The following is a 21,175-nucleotide window of genomic DNA, read 5'->3' on the forward strand; positions in this document are numbered from 1 at the left end:
TAATAACTATTGCATTCATTGGCTGCTTGGTAAAATAGTAAGTTTATTTTTTTCTGTTATTAAAGTCACACCTGTTAAATTCTCCAAATCCTGACTTTTAATTTTTTTTTTAAATGTATCCAAAAAAGGCACTAGACTTGGCATATGGAGACCCATGTTTGAGATCAGTCTCTCACTTACTAAGCTCTTTGACAATGAAAAGAATGTGTTTGACAACAGGTTCTTAGTTTTGATTCTTCATCTTTCCTTTTCTCCTGACCTTGATCCTGGAACTTCCAAATAATCTTTAGAATGTTTCTCTGTATAATTGCACATTGTTTAAGTTTTACATGCTCTTTTAGTTGTATGTTTTATTTGGAAGTCAAAGTAATCCATTTTCTCCAAAACTAGTGTAGAAAAAGAATAATAATCACAGAAAAGAATAATTTAACATTATGCATTATTCAGGGGTATGACACATGAACAGTTGCCATTTGAATTTGATTTTTTGTTAGTTTCACTTAGAATTTAGCTTTCCTGCTGTGCAATCTGAAGCTATAAAAACTGAATCTGTAAGTTCTCTGGACTCCCTTCCTCTTTGCCTTAATTAGTACTTAACCCCCTTTGAAACTTTTAACATTTATGTTCTCACTTTATTAAAAAGAAGTCTGTAAACCTAGATAGGGTGTATAGTGTGGATTGTAGCAGTTTCTTGTCCTTCTCAGAGCTGTGAGCAACAGAGCAGCCTCAGGTCTGTCTCTAGAGTATGTATTAGAATTGGTTCTTCAATCTGGAGAAAGCTATGCATGAAGCATAGTGATAATGATAGATTGTCCAGACTGAAAAAATTGTTAATTCTCATGTTAGTGGATATTAAATGTAAGAGTGAATCATGGTCGCAGTTTCATGAAAGAATTATTTGCTGTTTATTCACTTTTTACATTGACCTAGTAGTTCATTAAATTTAAAATAGTTAGCTATGAATTCTGGATTGAGACTAGCCTCTATATTGTTTTACCACTTTATTTTTTGAAGCGGAAAAGAGGTGTTTTATTTAAAACAAAAGTTTTTTCAACTTTAGCTTCATTTTGTTGTTTTGAATTTTATTAATATACATATTTAATTTTCTTATTTTGAAAACATTAGTGCTGTATTTTCTGCCTGTTTTATGATCATTGGAAAACTAATGGGGAAATTATAAAACAATTCAGTAAAGTAAGGTGCTTATAAGAATAATCTTCCATTGTTTTTGTTTTGAGAAAAATATTGCCACTTTTCTGAGAACCCCAAGGATGAGGATTTCATATCCTTTATAAATTCTGCTTTTAGAGGAAAAGGGAAATAATCATTACTGCATTTCTTCCTTTTTATTTTAATAGCCAACACTGTGAACCAGTCATATGTCAGACATTGTGCTAACAAGCATTTATGTTGTTTTATATAGTTCTTATACCAACTTTATGAAATGTGTGGTCCTGTTATCTCCATGTTTATTTAGATGAGAAAATGAGAGGTAGCGAATAAGTTGCCCAAAACTGCACAGCTAGTAAATGGTCTAACTGTAATTTGATTCCAGATCTGTTTGACACATACTTAATGATTATGAAAACTTATTAATTTTCCCCCTCTTCCTGTAGGAGAAAAGACTGAAAGAAAGGGAAGCCAGAAGAGAAGCCAGTAAGAAACAAGCAAAGGTAAGGGTTTATATTTTAATGAGAAGAATGTTTGTAACATTGAATGGAATTTAAATACTCTTCTTTTCCAGATGCAATTTATATTTATTTATACATCATGTCATTTGAATTGGATTTAAGTCCGTGTATGTGTATCATTTGCTTTCTCATATTCATTTGTTTCCTCTGTGGTGCAGGATGAAAAATACATAAGATAATTTGTTTGTTGGGCTTTGCCCTCCTACCCTCACCATCTTTTTCCATTATGTTTTGTATTAAGTGTAGGAGATGGTTGACTCTGTGGGCCAGGCCTGATAGGATTTTATTCTATGTCATCTTCAGACTAGAGAGACAGCCTGTGTGAACCCAACTTGCTAATAGATAACCCTGAAAGTATTGGTTGCTTCAACTCCTAGAACCTAGGGGAAAGCACTCTGTATCTCCCACCTTCACTGTATTCTGTAAACAAAAATTTTCAGCAAGTGTATATGTACAGTTTCTTTCAAATATATGTACAATTGTAAACACCATCATCCATGTGCAGCTAAAATTTTTATCTGGTGTGTTTGACACCAAGGAAGGTTCAGCTTCTGCATTCTGAGGACATTTAGTAGAAATGATTTCCTAAAACCAGGGCACAGAAATGTATGTCATTTCTCATGCTGTATCTCATTGTGCTATGCCTGACTAGCCATCATTTCTTCTTAGCAGTTAGCAAAGATCCGACTCCCTTGAGTAAAGCCGTAATGTTCTTTGTCATTTTTTTCCATGCTGACCATAGCACTTAGAGAGCAAGTCAGAGATGATAACTCATGCTATAGTTGTGAAGTGGGAAGCAATTACTCTTCAGTATAAGATGAAAAGACTGCTTATATTTAGTATTAAATATCACTTTGTCTTCAAAGGTGCCCTAAAACGAGAGCTACAGTGTGTGCAGCCTAACTGCTAAATCAGGTGGTGGATTCCGCATTTGCTTTTAAAATGCAGATGTGAACTGTCATGGCATGGAAATGAGATCTCAGGGACTACAGTGGGAAAAATTTAAATTTAAGAAGGAAATCTTAACTTTAATGAAAGCAGTTGTTATTTATGAATATTGTATGTTCAGCATAAAAATAAATAATTTTATTTTACTAAGAAGCTCTCATTTCTTTCTGCACATGAAATTATAAAATGAAAGATATCAATACAGTCTGGAGCCAAAAGAAAACCCTGTATTTCCTTTGTGTGATTTGTGCATATTTGTGTATATTACTAAATCTGGTTTATTTTTTATACTTGATGACACTGTATGCTTCATCTTTTGTAGTGGTTTAAGCTGTAAGAAAGAAATTACTCTCACCCTTGAGCCTGCCTCTTGTGCCTCTTCTTTTATTTCCCTATAAGTTGCTGTATGTATTTGGTCCTGATACTGTGCCAGCTGGGAAATGAAAAGCCGTAAAGGCTGTCAGTTAGGTTTTGCCACTGGGGTAGACCTCTAAAGTGAACTTCTCAAGCCAAGCCCATCCCTCCACTCCACACCCCTTCCCCTGTTTGTCATGTGTGTTTTGTTTCCTGATGTCTAAGAAAGGAGGAGGACTTCCTTGTCAAGAGGTTGTCTCATTTCTGTATAAGTGCTAAGGACTGTACTGGGAACAAAGAAAAGAACAGCTGACATGGCTTTGCTGCTCAGCCAGGAGCTTTCAATAGACAGAGGCGGTGTTTTAGTATTGCTCTGAATAGTCGAGCTGCCTCCATTTCACAGCCCTGTGTGTGCTCAGAGACAGCAGCCCTTTTTTTTTTTTAATTAATTTTTTTTGGAGTATAGTTGCTTTACAATGTTGTGTTAGTTTCTACCATACAGCAAAATGAATCAGCTATAGATATATACATATTCCCTCTTTTTTGGATTTCCTCTTATAAGAGTGATATTAGCAGAGAGATGAGAGGATGAGTTGTATACAGGACTCAAATATTCCTCAGCACACCAAGGACTGACAGCAGTGACAGATTCAAGCTGACTCATGGAGGCCAAGGAATTAGCTTGGGCTGACCTTTTTGCACCCAGCTTCTTTGCAAATGAAAGTGACAGAGGATAGAGGCTCTTACAGCTTTTCAGGTGCCCCTTTGGAAACAGACCCAGAAGATGTTGGAGGGACTCTGTAAAGAGGTGATGGCCCAGAGTTCTGTGATAGCTAAAAAGAAATATATGAGATGAATTATCAGGTTTTCCAATTGTGTGTGTATGCGCACACACGCTTTAAATTATGGATATGTCTTAGTTTTAGAGTAAACTTTGTCTTTTCTTTAATATGTCTAAACATAGTCATTGTGTGACTTGAGGCTGTTGTCTTCTGAGGCCTTCTGGTCAGCTTCAATCCAGAGCATCCTTCAGTCTTTGAACCTATACCTAAAAGATACCTTAGTGGTGAAAGAAAGTGGTGTTTGCAGACTTACTATAGCACCGGAGGTGTTTTCTTACCCATTTATACCTATTTCAAGAAATCAATGCATAGAAACTGGAAGTGTGAGAAAGGGAGACTCACAGAACAGTTTTCTACCTTGTTTTGTGCTTCATTTAGCAAACATCATGTTATAGGAGGAGGAACATAGAAGACACAGAGTATTGCTTTAAAAATTGGAAAAATGTGTTAGAATAAAAGTTGATAGTATTATCTTTATTTCCCAGAAAAGAGAAAGTTTAAAGATATTGTGAGTTCTCAATTTTATAAATGATGCTTGGTGGTTATCTCTTCCCAATACACAGTAAGTATTCCTAAGAAAAATTGCTTTGAAGTTGGAGTGCAGTAAAATAAAGTTGGAATGGACCTCTCAGAAAGCTGATGCAACTTTTTGTTGAAACATAGATCTAAGATCTGCCTAGAATACATTATGTGCAGTGTCAGGAGTTGGAGAGAAATAGGAAGTTGAAACTCCTAAGAAAGTTTTCAGGGTACCCAATGTCTAGTGATTTGAGAGACAGAGGTCTTTGGGTATCAAAAATTTCCTTAGCCTTGAAATATTTGAACTGCTAAAGAATATTTGACTTTTACCTTAGCTAATGGGATGTTGTGTGTTCTTATAAGTTAGAAATTTTAAACTGAGATCTGAAAAGTAGTTGTAGCAATGATGAATAGACCACATTGCTTTTTGGATTCAGGGAGGTTACATAATCCTAGAAATACAGCTTTATCTCATTATCCAGCTAGATTTCCTCATGTTACTTTGATGGTCTCACGTGCTTATACCAACCTCTGGTGGCTGGAAGGATTTTACAGAAATGTAAAGAAATAAAGTATGTGGTTGATAAAACTGAACACTGAGTGTGAAGGAGCAAAGAGTGGGAAACAGCTCAGAGGCACTTAAACACCGGAAAGTTAAGCATTGCTTGGACTTTATATTACAGATGATGCTTATAGTTTTTATTTTTTAGGTGTTGGGGAAATTATATGAAAATAATTAAAATGATGTATGTTTTGACATTGATGTTATGTAGCCACTGTAAATTTTAACTTGATTTTCTCTTTCTGTTTTCTTTTATTGCTTTTAAAAATTTTAGTGACTCTGGGGCGCTTTATTAATGTACTTAATGAATAGTAGTCTTAGGAGATAGTTTTAGGTAAAGTGGTTTTGGTTAGTTCTTTCACAATAGGAGTAGAAGAAGTTATATAATTTTAGAACTTGAATATACCTGAGAGATGGTCTGGAGGTGTTTCCTAAAACTGGTTTATAATATCTTTTTCTCTGGCTAGCAATAGTTTGATAAAGCAAAGCTAAATTTATTTTTTGATATTATGTTCTTTTGAAATCTTTTTGAACTTTTCCTGGTCCATGAAATGTAAGAATGGAAACATGCACTCATCTATTCCAGCAGTTTTAAATAGTGCATTGAGTAGCCTAGGGGTTCTGCAGAGGTATACCACCCCCCCTCCCCATCCCCCCAGGATACAGGAGGGTTATTTGGGCAGGACTCCAGGCTCCCATTTTGTCTTCAATAAGAGTAGCCCCCTTTTTTTCTCTATGTATACTGAAGCTTCCAGGGAAACTTTTGTTTGAAATAATGGTTCTACTTAAATACATACATGCATTCATACTTGTTATTTTTAAAGTACCCAAATAAATTAAGCTAAAAGCAAGTAAATGACTTAACATCGTCACTGGCTTCTCTGATGGCAGAACCACTGTGTGTACTCAGGCTCCCTGAATCCTCATTTCCTGTTATTCTTATTGCACCATGCAGTTTCTGTATGTTACTTTTTACCTCTTTTATTTCTATTTCTTTTTCTTTAAAAAACAACCCTGATCTATGGTACATAGGCTAACAACTATTCATAGAAAATTACTAATAGCAAATACCTTGAGTAAGGAGAGAACGCCACACTAAGACTGGAAAGCAGTCTGTGTCTCGATTGCTGGGTGACCCCTTGATCTGAGCCAAAATATGTAACAAAAAGTATGTCTTACTACAGGCTTATCTGCTAAAGGATTATCTCTCCGTGTAGAGCTACAAATAGAGCTTGATAAATGTTGGTAATGGTCATTCACAACTTTTCTAGGTCTTCAGCCTTTGCATTTATTCCCTTTTGGCAGTGCTTTACTGACTGATACCAAACTAGTATTTTTTAACTTGTGGGGAAATACCTCCTTATTCCATATATTTCATATAAACCTTCTACCCGCCCCCCAACCACCACCTTTTTTCTTTTTTGGCATTTTATAACACTGAAATATTTAACTAGTCTCTTCCTTTGTTCTTAATATGTTTAGGATTTCAAGGGCTCTAGAGGATTGTTTATTTCAAACCAAACAGCTTTTGATAAAATTAAAAACAAGATAATGGAAACGTAAGTTTGTTTATAGTCCCAATTCCCAGTGAAAGCAAAGGTGCTCCCTGGAAGTAAATTGCTCTCCCATTTGAAGGGTCCGAACTCTTCCAGGGCACCGTTTGCTGCACTGATACAATCACTTATTCAGTGATGTCCTAAATGAATTCATTCAGTTTCTCTAAGCAAACTATTCAAATAATACGTTATTTTAGTGCTGTAATAAGACCCATTAAACTGTCCTTCTACTTCTTAAATAAACAACATTGAGTCTTTTAGAAGGCCTGCTTTTTCCCTTTAATATCTATTTGAGTTAGCAATGAAGACCCAAGTAGCTTTTATTGTAATTCTAGTGTTGGTTTGGTTGCTTGGAGATTAATGTAGTGGTTTTTGAATTTTTTTTCCCTCTCTTTATTTCTTTGGTGATAATGAAGAAGGGGATTACTAGGTTCGAACTTTTAACCCTCTTGGGTTATTTAAGAGTTACTTCCAGTGTTCACTGTAAGAGAATTGTCCTTTTCTAGTCATGAAGATTTAAAAGTTAAAAGGGCTTCCCTGGTGGCTCAGTGGTTGAGAGTCTGCCTGCCGATGCAGGGGACACGGGTTCGTGCCCCAGTCTGGGAAGATCCCACATGCCGTGGAGCGGCTGGGCATGTGAGCCATGGCCGCTGAGCCTGCGCGTCTGGAGCCTGTGCTCAGCAACGGGAGAGGCCACAACAGTGAGAGGCCCGCGTACCGCAAAAAGAAAAAAATAAAAAATAAAAAACTAAAAGTTAACTATGGGAGAAGGAACAGTTGTGGTCATGCATATCATCCAGTTGGTGAATACATGCTGTTCTTTTAAGACTCAGTTTATGGGTCTTTTATGAAGATTTTTCCAACCCTCTCAGATATAATGGACTCCTGCTTTTGCAACTCCTACTCCAGCCTCCTTTATGAAGCATTTGGTAGTTTATAGCACTTATTTGGACACGTGTCTATTTTTCCTACTCAGCTCTAAGTCTTGTTGTTTGTATTCCCTATCACAGTGCTTGGTTCATAATAAGCACTTAGTAATTTGAATGAATGAGGGCATGAATGAGTGACTTAAAGGGATACAGAGCACAGACTGTAAAATTCTTTATAGTGGTAAAATATATCATAAAATTTACTATTTTTTAACAATTTTTATGTGTACCGTTTGGCAGCATTAATTATATTCACATTGCTGTGAACAACTGCCACTATCCATTTCCAGAACACTCTCATAGTCCTGGACTGAAATTCTGTGCCCCTTAAACAGCAACTCTCCATTCCCACCTCTCCCAAGAGTATAAACTTTTAAAGAGGAAAGTAATATTCCTAATCATTCTTTAACAGGTGAGAAAGTGGAGGCCTTTAATGAATAGGTGATTCTTCCAGTGTCTTACAGTTAATTAATAGCAAAATAGGGCTAGACCCCAGGTCTCTGAGTGTTTTGTGTGTGCTTTTCATTCTGCTTTAAACCCTCTCTATAACAATACAGGAAATACCAAAGAGCACTGAAAGTAGTTTAGAGTTTTGTTAGATTTATTTTATTTAAGGTGTCGCATTTAAAAATATAATAAAATGACGTTATTAATACTACTCTCAGTCACAATCTCAACACTTACTAAGGACTGTAACCCAAGTAACATTGAAAGTTTCCATAGCATCAATGTTAAACTTACCAAAAGAGTTAAAAAACAGTACCCATTTTTTTTTCCTCCAGAATAAATAGGAATTGTAATAATGACATTAGTTTGGAGTATAACTTTCATGGTCAGTGTAAAGCATAATAGTAACTAGTAGCTGCTATCATTCATTGACTGCCTACTCTGTTACAAATACTGTAATTAAAGGCTTCACATACATTATTTCTTTAATCCTCATAAACAGTGCTATGAGGTAACTGGTATTGTCGCCATTTCCAAGATGAGGAAAGATTATGCAACTTCCGCAAGATCACAGAGCTAAGGATATGGCAAGCCCAGACTCAAATCTACTTTACTGAACTTTTTTTTTTTTAATATTTATTTATTTATTTTGGCTGCACCGTGTCTTAGTTGTGACACGTGGGATCTTCGTTGCGGCATGTGAACTCTTAGTTGCGGCATGTATGCGGGATCAGGGATCGAGCCTGGGACCCCTGCATTGGGTGCACAAAGTCTTACCCACTGGACCACGGGGGAAGTCCCTACTTTACTGGACTCTAAAAGAGCCTTGACCCTTAAGCATAAGGCCATACTGTCCCCTCATTTCCAAGGCGGTCAAGAGTATTCACATTTGAGAGCCCTAAAAGCTAAAACAGAAGTTGCAAGTAAATACTTTCTCCTAAAATTGCCCTTCTTATCCAGTTAGTTCCCTGTTATAGTGGTTACTTAAAGAAACAGAACAGATAGTTGCATAACCATTGGCAGATATAGAGTATTGTTAATTTCCTGCTAGTTTCTATAAAACCTCACTGTAATCCCAGTAGTCAAGTTTTTTTCTTATGAATAAAATATTATGAAACAATTTACCATTATTTCCAGCCCATGGAGATCAGTTAAAATTGTCACATTCTCCTATATTTACTTTTACACAAACTTTCCTTCTGCCTAGAATGTCCTATCTTCATTACTTCTTAGCACCATTTCCTTCTTGAAGCCTTTCCTGCCTTCTTCAGGAGATTTAGGCATTTTTCCTTTCTGCTCTACTCTACTTTTTGGACATTATTTTGTCATGATACTTAGTGATTGTCTCTCTTATCTCTAGACTGTAAACTCCTTTTGAGCAGCAACTGAGATTTTTCATAGCTGGCACATAGTAAATGCTCGTAAATATTTATTGAACACATCAATGAAATGCAGGTATATTTATTCTTAAAGTTAACATTTACATGTTAATGCTTTGTCAGTTACAGGCTCCTTGAAATCCAGCAACTGGGCCCATGGAATACAGTGGAGTTGCATCATATGCATTTAAATTTCAACCAAACTGTGAATGCACCCAGCATACCTAGGCTTACCAAGTTGATGCTCCTCTCCTCCCCCATCTTGTTTATTGAACACAATTTCAAACAAACCCATTAACTTACATTAAGGTTATAGATGCTTAATATTAAAGCAGGATGTAGTAAACTCTTAGACAGTCAGGATCCCTTTAATTTTTATTACTTTATTTTTTATTTTAACATCTGTATTGGAGTATAATTGCTTTACAATGGTGTGTTAGTTTCTGCTTTATAACAAATTGAATCAGTTATACATATACATATGTTACCATATCTCTTCCCTCTTGCATCTCCCTCCCTCCCACCCTCCCTAGCCCACCCTTCTACATGGTAACAATCCACCAAGCTGATCTCCCTGTGCTATACGGCTGCTTCCCACTAGCTATCTACTTTACGTTCGGTAGTGTATATATGTCCATGCCACTCTCTTGCTTTGTCACAGCTTACCCTTCCCCCTCCGCATATCCTCAAGTCCATTCTCTAGTAGGTCTGTGTCTTTATTCCTGTCTTACCCCTAGGTTCTTCATGACATTTTTTTTTTCTTAAATTCCGTATATATGTGTCAACATATGGTATTTGTCTTTCTCTTTCTGACTTACTTGACTCTGTCTGACAGACTCTAGGTCTATCCACCTCATTACAAATAGCTCAGTTTCGTTTCCTTTTATGGCTGAGTAATATTCCATTGTATATATGTACCACATCTTCTTTATCCATTCATCCGGTGATGGACACATAGGATGTTTCCATCTCCAGGCTATTGTAAATACAGCTTCAATGAACATTTTGGTACATGACTCTTTTTGAATTATGGTTTTCTCAGGGTATATGCCCAGTAGTGGGATTGCTGGGTCATATGGTAGTTCTATTTGTAGTTTTTTAAGGAACCTCCATACTGTTCTCCATAGTGGCTGTACCAATTCACATTCCCACCAGCAGTGCAAGAGTGTTCCCTTTTCTCCACACCCTCTCCAGCATTTATTGTTTCTAGATTTCTTGATGATGGCCATTCTGACTGGTGTGAAATGATATCTCATTGTAGTTTTGATTTGCATTTCTCTAATGATTAATGATGTTGAGCATTCTTTCATGTGTTTGTTGGCACTCTGTATATCTTCTTTGGAGAAATGTCTATTTAGGTCTTCTACCCCTTTTTGGATTGGGTTGTTTGTTTTTTTGTTATTGAGCTGCATGAGCTGCTTGTAAAATTTGGAGATTAATCCATTGTCAGTTGCTTCATTTGTAAATATTTTCTCCCATTCTGAGTGTTGTCTTTTCATCTTGTTTATGGTTTCCTTTGCTGTGCAAAACGTTTGAAGTTTCATTAGGTCCCATTTGTTTATTTTTGTTTTTATTTCCATTTCCCTAGGAGGTGGGTCAAAAAGCATCTTGCTGTGATTTATGTCATAGAGTGTTCTGCCTATGTTTTCCTCTAAGAGTTTGATAGTTTCTGGCCTTACATTTAGGTCTTTAATCCATTTTGAGCTTATTTTTGTGTATGGTGTTAGGGAGTGATCTAATCTCATACTTTTACATGTCCTGTCCAGTTTTCCCAGCAGTACTTATTGAAGAGGCTGTCCTTTCTCCACTGTACATTCCTGCCTCCTTTATCAAAGATAAGGTGACCATATGTGCGTGGGTTTATCTCTGGGCTTTCTATCCTGTTCCATTGATCTATCTTTCTGTTTTTGTGCCAGTACCATACTGTCTCGATTACTGTAGGTTTGTAGTATAGTCTGAAGTCAGGGAGCCTGATTCCTCCAGCTCCATTATTCATTCTCAAGATTGCTTTGGCTATTCGGGGTCTTTTGTGTTTCTGTACAATTTGTGAAATTTTTTGTTCTAGTTCTGTGAAAAATGCCAGTGGTAGTTTGATAGGGATTGCATTGAACCTGTAGACTGCTTTGGGTAGTATAGTCATTTTCACAATGTTGATTCTTCCAATCCAAGAACATGGTATATCTCTCCATCTATTTGTATCATCTTTAATTTCTTTCATCAGTGTATTATAATTTTTGAATACAGGCCTTTTGTCTCCTTAGGTAGGTTTATTCCTAAATATTTTATTCTTTTTCTTGCAAGGTAAATGGGAGTGTTTTCTTGATTTCATTTTCAGATTTCTCATCATTAGTGTATAGGAATGAGAGAGATTTCTGTGCATTAATTTTGTATCCTGCTACTTTACCAAATTCACTGATTAGCTCTAGTAGTTTTCTGGTAGCATCTTTAGGATTCTCTATGTATAGTATCATGTCATCTGCAAACAGTGACCGCTTTATTTCTTCTTTTCTGATTTGGATACCTTTTATTTCCTTTTCTTCTCTGATTGCTGTGGCTAAAACTTCCAAAACTATGTTGAATAAGAGTGGTGAGAGTGGGCCACCTTGTCTTGTTCCTGATCTTAGTGGAAATGCTTTCAGTTTTTCACCATTGAGGACGATGTTGGCTGTGGGTTTGTCATATGTGGCCTTTATTATGTTGAGGAAGGTTCCCTCTATGCCTACTTTCGGCAGGGATTTTATCATAAATGGGTGTTGAAGTTTGTCAAAAGCTTTCTCTGCATCTATTGACATTACCATATTGTTTTTCTCCTTCAATTTGTTAATATGGTGTATCACATTCATTGATTTTTGTATATTGAACAATCCTTGCATTTCTGGAATAAACCCCAGTTGATCATGGTGTATAATCCTTTTAATGTGCTTTTAGATTCTGTTTGCTAGTATTTTGTTGAGGATTTTTGCATGTATGTTCATCAGTGATATTGGCCTGTAGTTTTATTTCTTTGTGACATCCTTCTCTGGTTTTGGTATCAAGGTGATGGTGGCCTCGTAGAATGAGTTTGGGAGTGTTCCTCCCTCTGCTATATTTTGGAAGAGTTTGAGAAGGATAGGTGTTAACTCTTCTCTAAATGTTTGATAGAATTCGCCTGTGAAGCCATCTGGTCCTGGGCTTTTATTTTTTGGATGATTTGTAATCACAGTTTCAATTTCAGTGCTTGTGATTGGTCTGTTCATATTTTCTATTTCTTCCTGATTCAGTCTTGGCAGGTTGTGCCTTTCTAAGCATTTGTCCATTTCTTCCAGATTGTCCATTTTATTGGCATAGAGTTGCTTGTTGTAACCTCTCATGATCTTTTGTATTTCTGCAGTGTCAGTTGTTACTTCTCCTTTTTCATTTCTAATTCTATTGATTTGAGTCTTCGCCCGTTTTTTCTTGATGAGTCTGGCTAATGGTTTATCTATTTTGTTTATCTTCTCAAAGAACCAGCTTTTAATTTTATTGATCTTTGCTATCGTTTCCTTCATTTCTTTTTCATTTATCTGATCTGATATTTATGATTTCTTTCCTTCTGCCTACTTTGCGGTTTTTTATTCTTCTTTCTCTAATTGCTTTATGTGCAAGTTTAGGTTGTTTATTCGAGATGTTTCCTGTTTCTTAAGGTAGGACTGTATTGCTATAAACTTCCCTCTTAGAGCTGCTTTTTCTGCATCCCATAGGTTTTGGGTCGTTGTGTCTCCATTGTCATTTGTTTCTAGGTATTTTTAAATTTCCTCTTTGATTTCTTCAGTGATCACTTCATTATTAAGTAGTGTATTGTTTAGCCTCCATGTGTTTGTATTTTTTACAGATGTTTTCCTGTAATTGATATCTAGTCTCATAGCGTGGTCAGAAAAGCTACTTGATACAATTTCAATTTTCTTAAATTTACCAAGGCTTGATTTGTGACCCAAGATATGATCTATTCTGGAGAATGTTCCATGATCACTTGAGAAAAATGTGTGTTCTGTTGTTTTTGGATTGAATGTCCTATAAATATCAATTAAGTCCATCTTGTTTAATGTATCATTTAAAGCTTATGTTTCCTTATTTATTTTCATGTTGGATGATCTGTCCATTGGTGAAAGTGGGGTGTTAAAGTCTGCTACTATGATTGTGTTACTGTCGATTTCCCCTTTTATGGCTGTTCGTATTTGCCTTTTGTATTGTGGTGCTCCAATATTTGGTGCATAAATATTTACAATTGTTATATCTTCTTCTTGGGTGTATCCCTTGATCATTATGTAGTGTCCTTCTTTGTCTCCTGTAATAGTCTTTGTTTTAAAGTCTGTTTTGTCTGATATGAGAATTGCTACTCCAGCTTTCTTTTGATTTCTATTTGCATGGAATATCTTTCTCCATCCCCTCACTTTCAGTCTGTATGTGTCCCTAGTTCTGAAGTGAGTCTCTTGTAGACAGCGTATATATGGGTCTTGTGTTGGTATCTATTCACCCAGTCTGTGTCTTTTGGTTGGAGTATTTAATCCATTTACATTTAGATAATTATCTATACTACTGTTCCTATTACCATTTTCTTAATTATTTTGGGTTTGTTATTGTAGGTCTTTTCCTTCTCTTGTGTTTCTTGCCTAAAGAGGATCCTTTAGCATCTGTTGTAAAGCTGGTTTGGTGGTGCTGAACTCTCTCAGCTTTTGCTTGTCTGTAAAGGTTTTAATTTCTCCATCAAATCTGAATGAGATCCTTGCTGGGTAGAGTAATCTTGGTTGCAGGTTTTTCTCCTTCATCACTTTAAATATGTCCTGCCAGTCCCTTCTGGCTTGCAGAGTTTCTGCTGAAAGATCAGCTGTTAACCTTATGGGGATTCCCTTGTGTGTTATGTTGTTTTCCCTTGCTGCTTTTAATATGTTACCTTTGTATTTAATTTTTGACAGTTTGATTAATATGTGTCTTGGCATGTTTCTCCTTGGATTTATCCTGTATGGGACTCTCTGTGCTTCCTGGACTTGATTAACTATTTCCTTTCCCATATTAGGGAAGTTTTCAACTACAATCTCTTCAAATATTTTCTCAGTCCCTTTGTTTTTCTCTTCTTCTTCTGGAACCCCTATAATTCGAATGTTGGTGCGTTTCATGTTGTCCCTGAGGTCTCTGAGACTGTCCTCAGTTCTTTTCATTCTTTTTTCTTTATTCTGCTCTGCAGTAGTTATTTCCACTATTTTATCTTCCAGGTCACTTATCCGTTCTTCTGCCTCAGTTATTCTGCTATTGATCCCTTCTAGAGTATTTTTAATTTCATTTATTGTGTTGTTCATTGTTGCATGTTTCATCTTTGTTCTTCTATGTCCTTGTTAAATGTTTCTTGCACTTTCTCTATTCTATTTCCAAGAGTTTGGATCATCTTTACTATCATTATTCTGAATTTTTTTTTTTAGGTAGACTGCCTATTTCCTCTTCATTTGTTAGGTCTGGTGGATTTTTATGTTGCTCCTTCATTTGCTGTGTGATTTTCTGTCTTCTCATTTTGCTTATCTTACTGTGTTTGGGGTCTCCTTTTTGCAGGCTGCAGGTTTGTAGTTCCCATTGTTTTTGGTGTCTGTTCCCAGTGGCTAAGGTTGGTTCAGTGGGTTGTGTAGGCTTCCTGGTGGAGCATACTAGTGCCAGTGTTCTGGTGGATGATGTTGGATCTTGTCTTTCTGGTGGACAGGTCCACGTCCATTGGTGTGTTTTGGGGTGTCTGTGGCCTTATGATTTTAGGCAGCCTCTCTGCTAATGGGTGGGGTTGTGTTCCTGCCTTGTTAGTTGTTCGGCATAGGGTGTCCAGCACTGTAGCTTGCTGGTCGTTGAGTGAAGCTGGGTGCTGGTGTTGAGATGGAGATCTCCGGGAGATTTTCACCATTTGATATTACGTGGAGCTGGGAGGTCTCTTGTGGACCAGTGTCCTGAAGTTGGCTCTCCCACCTCTGAGGCACAGCACTGACTCCTGGCTGCAGCACCAAGAGCCTTTCATCCACATGGCTCAGAATAAAAGGGAGAGAAAGAAGAAAGAAAGAAAGAAAGAAAGAGAGAGAGAGAGAGGGAGGGAGGGAGGGAGGGAGGGAGAGAGGGAGGGAGGGAGGGAGGGAGAGAGGGAGAGAAAGACAAGGAAGGAAGGAAGGAAGGGAGGAAATAAAGTAAGGTAAAATAAAACAAAGTTATTAAAATAAAAAAATAATTAAGAAAGAAAAAAATTTTTAATTAAAAAGAAACCCAAAATACGCACGGATAGAACCCTAGGACAAACGGTGAAAGCAAAGCTATACAGACAAAATCTCACACAGAAGCATACACATACACACTCACAAAAAGAGGAAAAGGGGAAAAAATAATAAATCTTGCTCTCAAAGTCCACCTCCTTAATTTGGGACGATTCGTTGTCTATTCAGGTATTCCGCAGATGCAGGGTACATCAAGTTGATTGTGGAGCTTTAATCCGCTGCTTCTGAGGCTGCTGGGAGAGATTTCCCTTTCTCTTCTTTGTTCTCACAGCTCCCGGGGCTCAGCTTTGGATTTGGCCCTGCCTCTGCATGTAGGTTGCCAGAGAGCGTCCGTTCTTCGCTCAGACATGACGGGGTTAAAGGAGCCGCTGATTCGGGAGTTCTGGCTCGCACTGGCCGGGGGGAGGGAGGGGTACGGAGTGTGGGGCGAGCCTGCGGCGGCAGAGGCCAGCGTGACGTTGCACCAGCCTGAGGTGCGCCGTGCGTTCTTTCGGGGAAGTTGTCCCTGGATTCCGGGACCCTGTTAGTGGCGGGCTGCACAGGCTCCCGGGAAGGGAGGTGTGGAGAGTGACCTGTGCTTGCACACAGGCTTCTTGGTGGCGGCAGCAGCAGCCTTAGCATCTCACGCCCGTCTCTGGGGTCCGAGTTGTTAGCCGCGGCTCGCGCCCGTCTCTTGAGCTCCTTTAAGCAGTGCTGTTAATCCCCTCTCCTCGCGCACCAGGAAACAAAGAGGGAAGAAAAAGTCTCTTGCCTCTTCAGCAGGTCCAGACTTTTACCCAGACTCTCTCCCGGCTAGCCGTGGTGCACTAACCCCTTCAGGCTGTGTTCACGCCGCCAGTTGTCTTCCTGAGCTCCGAAGCCCGAGCCTCAGCTCCCAGCCCCTCCTGCCCTGGGGGGTGAGCAGACAAGCCTCTCGGGCCGGGGAGTGCTGGTTGGCACCGATCCTCTGTGTGGGAATCTCTTCGCTTTGCCCTCTGCTCTCCTGTTGCTGCGCTCTCCTCCGTGGCTTCGAAGCTTTCCCCCTCCGCCACTGTCAGTCTCCGCCCGCGAAGGGGCTTCCTAGTGTGTGGAAACCTTTCCTCCTTCTCAGCTCCCTCCCACTGGTGCAGGTCCCGTCCCTATCCTTTTGTCTCTGTTTATTGTTTTTTCTTTTGCCCTACCCAGGTACGTGGGGAGTTTCTTGCCTTTTGGAGGTCTGAGGTCTTCTGCCAGCATTCAGTAGGTGTTCTGTAGGAGTTTTTCCATGTGTAGATGTATTTCTGATATATCTGTGGGGAGGAAGGTGATCTCTGCATCTTACTCTTCCGCCATCTTCCCCTAGATCCTCACCCAAGTGCTTTTTAAGCTGCTGCCTCTGTGCTGGGACTTGGAGTGAGTGAGTTTGTACACAAGCCCTTCAAGAGGAGTCTCGGTTTCCCACAGTCTTCCTCCAGCTCTCCCAGACGTAAGCTCCATGACTTTTCAGAGCCAGATGTAATGGTAGCTGATCTTCCTGGTCCAAGTTTCCCAGGCTGGGGAACCTGATGTGGGGCTTGGAGTCATGGCTCCTCAGGGGAGACCTCCATAGTTGTGACATCCCTCCCGCTTGTGTGTCACTGTATCATGGGTGTAGGTTTTGACTAGACTATGTCTCTGCCCTTACTACCAGTCTCAGTATGGTTTTTTCTTATATCCTTTAATAATAAAAAATCTGTTCTGCTAGTCTTCAGTTTGTTCTCAGAGATAGTTATTCTGTGTGTAGTTGTAGTTTTGATGTGTCTGTAGGAGGAGGTGAGCTCAGGATCTTCCCACTCCACCATCCTGATCCACACTCCTTGAACAGTCAATGGATAGAAGTTTTGTATTAATTCCTAATGGCCATTCCTGATCTTGGAGTTTGATGGGAGGATAAAGCTGATTCCTAATTTTCAAGTGTTTATGGTTACTACTCCTGTGTGAAATACTTTTCAGTGAATAAGGAAACCTCTTTGCGGTGGGGGGGTGAACTTTTACTCACTACTCTGTTGTTGAGTATAAAGTGGCTAAGCTTTATTGCCCCTTCTTTTGTAAATTAAAAAAAAATTTTTTTATGTGTTTATTCAAGTATAATTGCTTCACAATGTGATGTTAGTTTCTGCTGTACAACAAAGTGAATCAGCTATATGTATCCCCATATCCCCTCCCTCTCGAACCTCGCTCCCACCCTCCCTATCCTGCCCCTTTAGATTGTCACAGAGCATCGAGTTGATCTCCCTGTGCTATGCAGCTGCTTCCCACTAGCCATCCATTTTACATTTGGTAGTGTATATATGTCAGTGCTACTCTCTCACTTCATCCCAGCTTCCCCTTCCCCCACTGTGTCCTCAAGTCCATTCTCTAGGTCTGCATCTTTACTCCTGCCCTGCCACTAGGTTCATCAGTACCGTTTTTTTAGATTCCATATATATGTGTTGGCATACGGTATTTGTTTTTCTCTTTCTGACTTACTTCACTTTGTATGACAGACTCTAGGTCCATCCACCTCATTACAAATAACTCAATTTCGTTCCTTTTTATGGCTGAGTCATATTCCATTGTATATATGTGCCACATCTTCTTTATCCATTCATCTGCCGATGGACATTTAGGTTGGTTCCATGTCATGGCTATTGTAAGTAGTGCTGCAATGAACACTGAGGTACATGACTCTTTTTGAATTGGTTTTCTCAGGGTATATGCCCAGTAGGGGGATTGCTAGGTCAAACGGTAGTTCTATTTTTAGTTTTTTAAGAAACCTCCATACTGTTCTCCATAGTGGCTGTATCAATTTACATTCCCACCAACACTGCAGGAGGGTTCCCTTTTCTCCACACCCTCTCCAGCATTTACTGTTTCTAGATTTTTTGATTATGGCCATCCTTACCGGTGTGAGGTGATACATCCTTGTGGTTTAGATTTGCATTTCTCTAACAGTTAATGATGTTGAGCATCTTTTCATGTGTTTGTTGGCAATCAGTATGTCTTCTGGGGAGAAATGTCTCTTTAGGTCTTCTGCCCATTTTTGGTTAGAGTTGTTTGTTTTTTGATACTGAGCTGCAGGAGCTGCTTGTATATTTTGGAGATTAATCTTTTGTCAGTAGCTTCGTTTGCAAATATTTTCTTCCATTCCAAGGGTTGTCTTTTCATCTTGTTTATGGTTTCCTTTGCTGTGCAAAATCTATTCAGTTTCATGAGGTGCCATTTGTTTATTTTTGTTTTTATTTCCATTACTCTTAGGAGGTGGACCAAAAAAAGATCTTGCCTGGTTTATGTCATAGAGTGTTCTGCCTATGTTTTCCTCTAAGAGTTTTATAGTGTCTGTCCTTACATTTAGATCTTTAATCCATTTTGAGTTTATTTTTGTGTATGGTGTTAGGAAGTGCTCTATTTTCATTCTTTTACATGTAGCTCTCCAGTTTTCCCAGCACCACTTACTGAAGAGGCTGTCTTTTCCCCATTGTATATTCTTGCCTCCTTTGTCAAAGATAAGGTGACCATATGTGCATGGGTTTATCTCTGGGCTTTCTCTCCTGTTCTGTTGATCTATATTTCTGTTTTTATGCCAGTACCATACTGTTTTGATTACTGTAGCTTTATAGTATAGTCTGAAGTCCGGTAGCCTGATCCCTCCAGCTCCGTTTTTCTTTTGCAGGATTGCTTTGGGTATTCGGGGTCTTTTTTGTTTACATTCAAATTGTAAAATTTCTTGTTTTAGTACTGTGAAAAATGCCATTGGTAATTTGATAGGGAGTGCACTGAATCTGTAGATTGCTTTGGGTAGTATAGTCATTTTCACAATGTTGATTCTTCCAATCCAAGAACATAATAAATCTCTCCATCTGTTTGTATCGTCTTTGATTTCTTTCATCACTGTCTTATAGTTTCCTGCATGTAGGTTTTTGCCTCCTTATGTAGGTTTATTCCCAGGTATTTTATTCTTTTTGTTGCTGTGGTAAATGGGAGCATTTCCTTAATTTCTCTTTCTGATTTATTGTTAGTGTATAGGAATGCAAGAGATTTCTGTGCATTAATTTTGTATCCTGCTGCTTTGCCAAATTCATTGATTAGCTCTAGTAGTTTTCTGGTGGCATCTTTATGATTTTCTATGTATAGTATCATTTCATCTACAAACAGTGACAGTTTTACTTCTTCTTTTCCAATTTGTATTCCTTTTATTTCTTTTTCTTCTCTGATTGCCATGGCTATACCTTCCAAAACTATGTTGAATAATAGTGGTGAGAGTGGGCACCCTTGTCTTGTTCCTGATCTTAGAGTAAATGCTTTCAGTTTTTTACCATTGAGAATGATGTTTGCTGTGGGTTTGTCGTATACAGCTTTTATTAAGTTGAGGTAGGTTCGCTCTATGTCCACTTTCTGGAGAGTTTTTATCATAAATGGGTGTTGAATTTTGCCAAAAGCTTTTTCGCCATCTATCGAGATTATCATGGTTTTTGTCCTTCGGTTTGTTAATATGGTGTATCACATTGATTGATTTGAAGAATCCTTGCATCCTTGGGATAAACCCGAGTTGATCATGGTGTATGATCCTTTTAATGTCCTGTTGGATTCTGTTTGCTAGTATGTTGTTGAGGATTTTTGCGTCTATGTTCATTAGTGATATTGGCCTGTAATTTTCTCTTTTTGTGATATCTTTGCCTAGTTTGGGTATCAGGGTGATGGTGGCTTGTAGAATAAGTTTCAGTGTTCCTCCTCTGCTATATTTTGGGAGAGTTTGAGAAGGGTAGGTGTTAGCTCTTCTCTAAATGTTTGGTAGAATTTGCATGTGAAGCCATCTGGCCCTGGGCTTTTGTTTGCTGGAAGATTTTATTTATTTTTTTATTTATTTACTTATTATTTAGTTTGGCTCTGCTTGGTTTATTTGCGGCATGTGGGCTTCTTAGTTGTGGCCTGCATGTGGTATCTAGTTTTGTGAACAGGGGTTGAATCTGGGCCCCCCTGCACTGGGAACACAGAGTCTTACCCACTGCACCCTGTTGGAAGATTTTTAATCACAGTTTCAATTTCAGTGCTTGTGATTGGTCTGTTCATATTTTCTATTTCTTCCTGGTTCAGTCTTGGAAGGTTGTACTTTTCTAAGAATTTGTCCATTTCTTCCAGGTTGTGCATTTTATTGACTTGTAGTAGTCTCTCCTGATCCTTTGTATTTCTCCAGTGTCAGTTGTTACTTCTCGTTTTTCATTTCTAGTTCTGTTGATTTGAGTCTTCTCCCTTTTGTTCCTGATGAGTCTGGCTAATGGTTTATCAATTTTGTTTATCTTCTCAAAGAACCAACTTTTAGTTTGGTTGATCTTTGTTATTATTTCATTTCTTTTTCATTTATTTCTGATCTGATCTTTATGATTTCTTTCCTTCTGCTGACTTGGGTTTTTTGGTGTTGTTTTTTTGTTCTTCTTTCTCTAATTGCTTTAGATGTAAGGTTAGGTTTGAGATTTTTCTTGTTTCTTGAGGTAGGATTGAATTGCTGTAAACTTCTCTCTTAGATCTGCTTTTGCCGCATCCCATAGGTTTTGAGTTGTCATGTTTTCATTGTCATTTGTCTCTAGGTATTTTATTTCCTCTTTGATTTCTTCAGTGATCGCTTGGTTTTTTAGTAGCCTATTGTTTAGCCTCTGCGTGTTTGTATTTTTTACGGTTTTTTTCATGTAATTGATATCTAGTCTCATAGTGCTGTGGTTG

General features: G+C 38.2%; 1 protein-coding gene across 3 annotated transcripts in view; it reads left to right on the forward strand.

Annotated features, from left to right (window-relative positions):
* Positions 1–21,175, forward strand: part of DDX10 (DEAD-box helicase 10) — a 288,455-nt gene that overhangs the window by 179,890 nt on the left and 87,390 nt on the right. For all 3 annotated transcript variants that reach the window (XM_060160341.1, XM_060160342.1, XM_060160343.1), the window contains exon 16: positions 1,617–1,673. In XM_060160341.1, the coding sequence (XP_060016324.1) occupies positions 1,617–1,673 (57 nt within the window). The remainder of the gene's footprint in view (positions 1–1,616; positions 1,674–21,175) is intronic.

This window comes from Lagenorhynchus albirostris, chromosome 9 (assembly GCF_949774975.1).
Source record: "Lagenorhynchus albirostris chromosome 9, mLagAlb1.1, whole genome shotgun sequence".
Taxonomy (NCBI): Eukaryota; Metazoa; Chordata; class Mammalia; order Artiodactyla; family Delphinidae; genus Lagenorhynchus; species Lagenorhynchus albirostris.